Source organism: Chamaea fasciata, unplaced genomic scaffold, assembly GCF_029207755.1.
Source record: "Chamaea fasciata isolate MVZ Bird 193981 ecotype frontalis unplaced genomic scaffold, bChaFas1.0.hap1 SCAF_1, whole genome shotgun sequence".
NCBI lineage: Eukaryota > Metazoa > Chordata > Aves > Passeriformes > Sylviidae > Chamaea > Chamaea fasciata.
In genome coordinates this window covers 145563757-145572190 of record NW_027094086.1, presented here as the reverse complement: position 1 = coordinate 145572190, position 8434 = coordinate 145563757, and the positions used below count along the sequence as shown (strand labels likewise).

Here is an 8434-nt window from a genome sequence, read left to right as displayed (position 1 = left end):
GGGCGGGCGGGGGGCAGCGGTGCTCGCCCCGCGGCGGGGCACCCCCGGCTCCCCCCCGCGCATCCCCGTCCCCGCGGCGGCCGGGCCCGTCCGGGGGAGGGGCGTGGGCGCTGTCACTTACCGGGGCGCCCCGCACCACGTGTGCGCTCGTCCGGGCTTCCATTGGCCCGAGGCACGTGTCGGAGCGCCCGGGCCGGCGACGTCAGCGGCGGGGGGCCCCGTTAAAACCTAAAGGACAACAACCCGAGTGGAAGTGCCCGGGCGCGGCGGCGGCGGCCGCCGGGGCGTAGCGCGGCGCAGGGCGGGCGGCAGGGCAGGGCGGGACGCCCCCCCACCCGCGGCGGCCCCCGCATGTGCGGGCGCGGGGCGGCGCGGGGCGAGGCGCTGCCGGCCGGAGCCCCGCGGGGCGCCCCTCACCGCCCTGCCCTCCGCGGGACACCGGCTGCTGCTGAGAGCCCGCCTACACCCCGCCCCGACACCGGCGCTTCGGTTTTTCTCTTGCACCCCCCCTCCGCTCCCCGATTATTATTATTTTTATTATCGCTAATTTTTCCTCCGCGGATGAGGTGCGGCGGCGGCGGCGGCGGCCGGGGGAGCAGGCGGCAGCGCGCCGCGGGACCGAGCGGCTGAGCGGCGGCGGGAGGCGGCGAGCGGCGGCGGGAGGACCGGAGCCCCTGTGTTTTCATTTTTTGGCAAAGTTGGAAGTGGTGCAGGCTCGGTTGCTGGCTTGCGGGTCTCCCTGCATTTGTCTCCTAAATTTTTTTTAAATTACTCTTAATTTTAATTTTTTTTCCTTTTTTTTTTTTTTTTTCAAACTCTGGATTTTGAATGTCGGGCGAAGCCAGGAGAAACGAAAGCAAATAGACACCTGTCCGTGCGTGTATATATATATAAATATATATATAAATATATATATTAAAAAATTAAAATAAAGAACAACTGACTGCAGCAGCAACAACAGACAGCGCTCGGCAGCGCCCGGTCGGCGGCAGGCGGGCAGCGGAGCCGTCGGCGGGGCGGCCGCGCAGCATGGAGGAGGGCGGCCGGAGCCCCCGGGAGGAGGCGGCCGAGCCGCAGGAGTCCGGCGGCGACGCGGAGCCCGGCGGCGGCGGCGGGCGGCGGGGCCTGCTGCTCCCCCCCGGTGACCCCCCGCACCCCCATCCGCACCCGCACCGCATCACCAACTTCTTCATCGACAACATCCTGCGGCCCGAGTTCGGGCGGAGGAAGGAGGCGGGCGGCCCCGACGGAGAGCCCCGGCGGCCCGGCGCGGAGAGCCGCCGCAGCCCCGCCGCGGCGCCGGCCCCCGGGGCTCCGCTGCCCGGCGGCGGGGCGGGCTCGCCGGGCCGGGGGGAGGGCGGCCCCGCCGGGCTGGCCCTGCACGGTGCCGCCAAGAAGGGGGGGGACCCCGCGGCGCTGGAGGCGGCCCTGAAGGCGCGGGGGCTGAGCGGCGGCGACTTGTCGGTGAGCTCGGACTCGGATAGCTCCCAGGCCAGCTCCAACGCCGGGAACCAGCCCATGCTGTGGCCCGCCTGGGTGTACTGCACGCGGTACTCGGACCGGCCCTCCTCAGGTAAGCGCTGCCCCGCCGCAGCCCCGCTCCCCTCGGCCGCAGCCCCTTCCCTGGGCTCCCCGGGCCGCCGCCCGCCCGCCCTCCAGGCCGGGAAGCGGCGTGGAAAAACCCCGCTCCCCTTCCCCTCTCCGTCTTCTTGTTTTGCTTTGGGTTTTTTTTCTCTTCGGGTTTTGCTTTTTGTTTTTTTGTTTTGTTTTGTGTTGTGTTTTTGGTTGTTTTTTTGTTTGTTTGTTTTTGTTTTTAGTTTGGTTTTTTTTTTTTTTTTTCCGGGTGGGCGAGTTGCTTTAAATGGCCTGAAAATGCTTGAGGATGAAGGGTCGGCTGGGGGTGCGCGGAGCTCAGGGACGAGGAGGGAACGAGGGTCCCTCCCTCTGTCCCCGCCGCCGCGGCGGAGCTGAGGCCGCCTGGGCTCGGGGCTTTTACTAACAACTGACGAGTTTTATCAAAGACGGAGGAATAAAAAACTGTCTTCGGGCTCTCCGCTCATCCTCCCGGCGAGCTCTCCTTTTCCCTGCCGGGAACCCCCCCTCCCCGCGCTGGGTTTTGGGAAGGAGAGGTGGTATTTCCATAGGCCTCGCCTTGTTTTGATTAGTCTTTTTTGGCCAAAAACAATCCGCGATCGTTTATTTCTCTAAAAGAGGCCTCCGAGCCTCCGCCGTTTCTTTCCTTTCTTTTAATTTCCACCCCCCGCCCCCCCCCCCCCCCATATGCTGTAGGTCAGCTCTGTGGGGGCCGGAGGACATTTCCAAGAGCTGGGAAACTTCTTTGGCAGAGTCTGTGGCTTGGCAAGGGCTTGGGCAGAACGTCCTGAAATTACCTTAAAAAAATTAAAAAATTTTAAAAATAAGAAGCAGGGGGGTAAAATGTCCTTTCGCTACCGCGGGGACAGGACGGCTGACTCCGGCAGATCGGTAAAACCCCTGTTAAAAACAAGTAGAAAACACTGGAGGAAGGCATGGGAGACATCAGGCAGGAGATCTGCTCCCGGGGAAAGGAAAAAAAAAAAATGTGTCTGTCTCGTACAAAAGCGGCGAGGTAGGATTTTCATCCGGGAGTCGGCTAGCTGAGGAAGGGATCATAAAACGAGATGAAAATTAGTTCGTAATTTCTGAAAACAAACTCTTACTCAGAGGTAATATTCAGAGCTGAATTGGAATTTACTCCATTGTTCTCCAGTGCTCTCCTTTGTTAATATTTAATTAACATACATCCTCACAATGGCTCGGCCCGGGCAGAAAAGCCTCCTTGTGCTGCCGAGAATAATATTCCCGAGAATAATCTCGGCGATTCGGATCGGGCCGTGCAGCGCCATATGGGCACTGCAGCGGAGAGGCGGAATGCTTCTGGCCAAGTAAACTGCAAGCGGATTTCCATTAGAAATTTCTATCGCGACTCAGAGGAAAAAAAAAAAAAAAGAGTGAAAAAGTGTAGAGGTTTCCTTAAACAAAACAAACAAAAAATAAGTGTTTAGGGTATAAAATTTAGCTCCGCGCCTCTGCTCCTGGTGCAAGCTTTCCTTGCCGGGCATTCCCGGGACACAGAGGCTCGGTAACTGCGTTTCTGGCTGGGGAGAAAGGGGCCGGGGGGGCCGAAGGCTCGGGGCAGCGAGCGGGGGCTGCGGCTCCCGTTCCGCCGCCTCCCGAGCATCCCTGGCAGCGGAGGCACAAAGCGGGGGCTTTTCCCTCCGAGGGGGTGGTGCTGCCGGCCGTGGATGCCCCCCAGGCGGGAGCTCTGCCCGCAGCAGAGCGCGGCGGTGTCGGTGCTTCTCCTCTCTCCCGGCCGTAGGTCCCCGCTCCCGCAAACCAAAGAAGAAGAACCCCAACAAGGAGGACAAGCGGCCTCGCACCGCCTTCACCGCCGAGCAGCTGCAGAGACTCAAGGCCGAGTTCCAGACGAACCGGTACCTGACGGAGCAGCGGCGGCAGAGCCTGGCCCAGGAGCTCGGGCTCAACGAGTCCCAGATCAAAATCTGGTTCCAGAACAAACGGGCCAAGATCAAGAAGGCGACGGGCAGTAAGAACTCCCTGGCAGTGCACCTCATGGCCCAGGGGCTCTACAACCACTCCACCACGGCGAAAGACGGCAAGTCGGACAGTGAATAGCCAAGGGAAAGGGGGGGCGGGAGGGAAACGAGGGAGGGAGGGGGAGGCAGGGGTGGGGGGGCCGTTTGCAGTCAAAGTTTATACAATGCAATAATTTAATTAAAAAAAAATAAAAAGAAACATAAGGGCCAGTGTATAAAGATTATACCAGCATTAATAGTGAAAATATTGTGTATTAGATATAATTCTGCAATATTCTATGTATATATAATTTACAGGTAAGGTGGTGTAAAAATCCAAGATATCTGATTATATTTTTTTTTTCTTTTGGTTGGTTGGCCGGTTTTGGTTTCGGGGGTTTGGGCTTGTTGTTTGGTTTCGTTGATTTTTTTGGATTTTTTTTTTTTTTTGGTTGTATGGAGTTTTTAGATGCTATCTTTAAGATTTTTTTTTTAAGCTTAAGTTACTTTTTTATAGACTTAAGCGCAGTTTTAATGGACATTGGACACTGTTTTTTGAAATTCAAAAAAGAAAATTAAAAACAACTTTTGCTGAAGTCCAAAGATTTTTATTGCTGCATTTCACGACTGTGAACCGAATAAATAGTTCTCCTATTTGTTCTATGAGTTTTAACTTTTTTTTCCACCCCACCCCTAACCTTTTCTTTTGTTTTTTCCCTTTTTTTTTTTTTTTTTTTTTTTTTTTTTTTGTGGTTGTAGTGTTTTTGTAAATTTTTTGGTTTTTTTTTTTTTTTGGAGTTGGGGTGTCTGGGGCTGATTTTGGGGATAGACGAAGAGAATTGAATTTTAAAAGAAAGAAAAAATATAAGTAACGTTAGGGAAGCAAATCTCAAAGCATCGTCTTGAAACATGCCCGGGGTCCTTTCCTGAGCCTCCATTCCTTCATCACCGCCAACGAGAGCCACGGGCGCCCGTGAATGCGGAATGCAGGAGTGGATGCTGGATAGAGATGGGGTTAGCACCCCCCCTGCTTCCAACTTGTGAAAACTTCGGGAACCCCCTCTCCGAAAAGCAGGAGCCTCTCCGGGATGCTGCTCCCTCACGGCCCCGCTGCCCCTCCGCGATGGGCAGCTGAGAGATGGGACCCGGCTCTGCTCCGACATCACCTCCCCGAAACATTTGGGAGCGTTTTAGCCCCCCCTCCCCCCAGAAAAATCCCATTTTTAGTTGTACCTACCCCTCTGCAGTGCGGTCCCCGCTGGCGTGGCGCTCCGTGGCGGGGCGCGGGTGGGTGTTTCTCCCCACCCGCCCCCTCCTCACGCAGACACCTCCCTGGAATCGAGGTTTTGGGGGGGTTCGAGGCGCTGTGCTGCGCTGAACCCGTTTGTCCCGGAGCGTGGGGTCCTTCTCCCTGCTCCGGAGGGGGTTTTGTCCCGCATGGGCCTGGGCGTGCGTGGGCGGCTGCTCAGGAACGGGTTCTCCTGCGACGCTGTTTGTGGGGGGGGAAAACTTCTCGCTTTGCCTTAAAACCTCTTTATTTTGCAGCTCTAATAGATACACACTGTACATAGTAGTATAAAATTAAGAAAAAGGAAAAAAAAAAGAATGGAAGGAAAGAATTCAGCTATAAAATAAAAAACTGTAATTTTAAATTCTGTGAATAACCATCAGCTGCTTAGGAGCCAGGATTAAATGACTTTGCCTTTTAGCAAGAAAGCAAAGAATTTTTTTTTTCTTCTCTCCAGTTTATAAAACATGTGCATTTTACAATTGCAGTATCAAATATTTATAATCGGATGAAATATGAATGTTTCTATTTACAACTGTGTTCTCAACATTGTGAACATTCTCGCTGCATTTTGTGTGTTTTGATTCTCGAGGACTGCATTAAATAATAATAATTAAAAAAAAAAACTACAACCAACGAACCCACTTTATTACGAAACCAAACCCGTGTCACTCAGACGTTACAATGGAGCTGTTTGGGAATATATATCCCTAAATGTTCATAAAGCCTTCAGACTGCACTTCTGAGCGTTGGAGCTGGAATTAGAAGTATTTCGTAGTTTCAATTCTTTACAGGGATGTGGGGGGGGGGGGGGGGGGGGGGGCTGGGGAGTAAAATCCGTGGCGATTTATGAGAGAGGTGGTTTTGCAGCCAGGCGTTTCTCCAGCCTCTTGACTTAATGAGGAAACTTTGGGGGATTCATTCCTAGGCTGAAGGAGAGGACGAACGCCAGCCGGCACGGAGCCCCTCTCGGGCACTCCTCCTCCTGCTCAAAAGGAGTTGAAAACGGAAAGGAAAATCTCTTTAATCTCACGTACTGTCAACAGGTTTCACCTTTTCAAGACTTTAAATACCCGGTGGTGTGATGCTCTGACAGGCTGCGCTTGGAAAACCTCTGCTAGGAAAACACGTAACCCTGGAGCTGGGGAAGAGGGGATGGAATATTGCCGATGCCACGCCACGAAACCAGGCACCCTGTAAAATACTTGGCAGCCCCGGGAAATGACAGTACCACGATTTTAGGACAGGCTGGACAAAAATAAAACGATCATCCGCCTTGCTGCGACCAAGGGCACAAGAGCTCCGAAATAGCTTTCCGCAGGCAGGAGAGGGAGGAAGGGCAGAGCCTCGCTCACCCTCAGGGTCGCTCCTGCTGCAGGGGACACGTTCCCAGACAAAACCAAAGAGAGTGGAGGGGAGGGGGAAGGTGTATTTAGAATTTTATTTTGTGCTTTAATTTTTTCAAGCTGCTACTTTGGGATATATTCTGCAAGGGGCAAAATTCTCCAGGAGCGGAGCTGATGCTGGGATGGTTCACCAAGGGCTTCACCTGCCCGGAGGAGCTGGAACCAGGGCTGAGTGCAGGGATGCTGCCAGGGTACTGCGGGCTCCTGCTTCCCATCTTGCTTTATTTTCCCAGCCTCTCTGGTTTGCCTGCTTTTGATATATATATATTTCTTTTTTTGTCACCTCCATTATTGGAGGCAGGTGATTTATAATCCCTTGGGAGAAAATCGATGGCAGTGGGCACTTAAGAAGAGTTTTAAATCTGATTTTAAAAATAGCTTCCATTGTCCGACCGTACAAAACGGCACCGTGGGTGTGTTACACGAGGGTGGATAAGTCCCACGGAGATATTATCTGTATTTTTTTTTTTTTTTGGAAGTCACTAAACCTGCAGTGGGGGAAAATTTGGTCCTGCTCCTAAGCGTGCAGGCAGAAGTGGAGTTTCCACCTGTCCTCACGCAGCCTATAAGAAATGCTGGGAACAGAAAACAGATGTTCCAGCGGGAATGTGTAGTTTAAAGTTAAAAAAATTTGTAGTGAAACTTCTCCAAGCTAGCCCAGTCTGTGGAGCAAGGACAGACAATATCTCGCTGCTGCTTGGATTTTATCCAGCTCAGAACACAAAATACTTGCCATTGGTAAGCCGTGCCTTCAGTGGGAGCAGCGAGTGCCTCACACGGGCCGTGCTTCTCACCTGCCTCCGATATTTTGGGGAGTGCTTGCATGTGAAGAGGCGCAGGTTCGGAGGGACTCGCTCCGCTGCCGCCTTCGCCACCCTTTGAGGGGGCTGCTGCTTCCCGTGCGCCGTCCGGAACGCGCTCCCACGCCCGGGAAGCGGCTCCCCGCTGGCTCGGGAAGGACGGCACAGCTGAATTAGCCCTCGAAAATTTAAAATTTAAAATGATTTCAACTGGAGGAGCTGTCGCACCAGCTACTTTTGCAATCTGAGCAAAGCAACAAGCCGTTTCTGAAGCAGCCTTTTCGTTTTGGAAAAGGCAGGACCCCAAACTCAACACACAACAGCCCCGAAGCCGAGCGAGAGCCTCCCCCAAAATCCGGCTGTGCCGGGACAAGGGCAGAGGCAGGACTGGCCCTGGAGTCACACGGCTGGCAGCGTTTTTATCCTGGCAGGCAGCTCTCCCTGATATTTCCCTCCCCCATCTAGCGGGGCAGGCTCCTTCCCCCCAGCCAGAGCAGCAGAGTTCAGTTAAAAAAAAAATTAAAAAGGGAAAAAAACCCCAAACTAACTAATCCAACAGAACAATGAACCCAGAAAAGTATTTCAGGGCCGAATAAAAATACATCTGCACTTGCCCGCGCCAACCAGCCCCTCCGTATAATTAATTAAGCGTATTTTTTCCGTAACTCTGTTCAATGAGCATCTGAGCACTGAGGTTTAGTGAAGGTGTTCCTCCGCTCCCCTCCCTGCTAACGCAGGATGTGGCACATGCGATGTACAAACCCACACCCAGGCACGGTATATGCAAGTGTCCGCGCCATTGATTGTGAAATGCATATCAGAGTTAGAGGGGGAAACTATTTAGCTAGGTCGGGTTGGTGGAGGAAAAAAAAAAAAAAAAAAAAAAGAAAAAGTAATTCTGTATCCCGCTGATTTAATATCCGACCGCCACATTCAATCCCCGCCCATGCAGCTATCAAAAGTACCCCTGGGATGTTTGGATATCATCTCCAAACTAACATCTGTGATTATGAAACGCTCAGAAGGGGAAGGTTAATAACAATTTGTTTCAAAGGGCCATGAGTCAATTTTATAAACAAATTCGCGTCGTCTTAAAAACAAACAAACAAACAGACAGAAAAACAAACAAGCAGAGTGGAAGCTGGCGCCCACGGGCAGGGGCCGGGGCTGGGTACTCGGGGCAGGATTTGTGCCCGCTCCCCACAGGGATGGAGCCGAGGCAGCCGGGACGGGCCCGGGAGCAGCAGCCGGGGATGGTGGGATGCGCAGGGGGAGAAGTTTGTGCTGTGACAGCCTGGGGGATGCTCCGTGGCTCCGGCAGAAACGCACCCAGACACATTTGGGAAGCGTAAGGTGGCCCTGGGT

At 53.6% G+C, this 8434-nt stretch overlaps 1 protein-coding gene across 1 annotated transcript; it reads left to right on the top strand.

The window, feature by feature from the left end:
- Positions 1-1029: 1029 nt before the first annotated feature.
- EN2 (engrailed homeobox 2) lies at positions 1030-3675 on the top strand. The gene is made up of 2 exons (XM_066194866.1): positions 1030-1573; positions 3359-3675. Exons 1-2 carry the CDS (start codon positions 1030-1032, stop codon positions 3673-3675), a joined length of 861 nt encoding a protein of 286 aa, XP_066050963.1.
- Positions 3676-8434: the final 4759 nt, after the last annotated feature.

Excerpts from the sequence above, each read along its gene's own strand:
- EN2 (XM_066194866.1), top strand. The coding sequence starts at position 1,030 with ATGGAGGAGGGCGGCCGGAGCCCCCGGGAGGAGGCGGCCGAGCCGCAG. Across the intron at positions 1,574-3,358 it reads CTCGGACCGGCCCTCCTCAG|GTCCCCGCTCCCGCAAACCA; the intron begins GTAAGCGCTGCC and ends TCCCGGCCGTAG.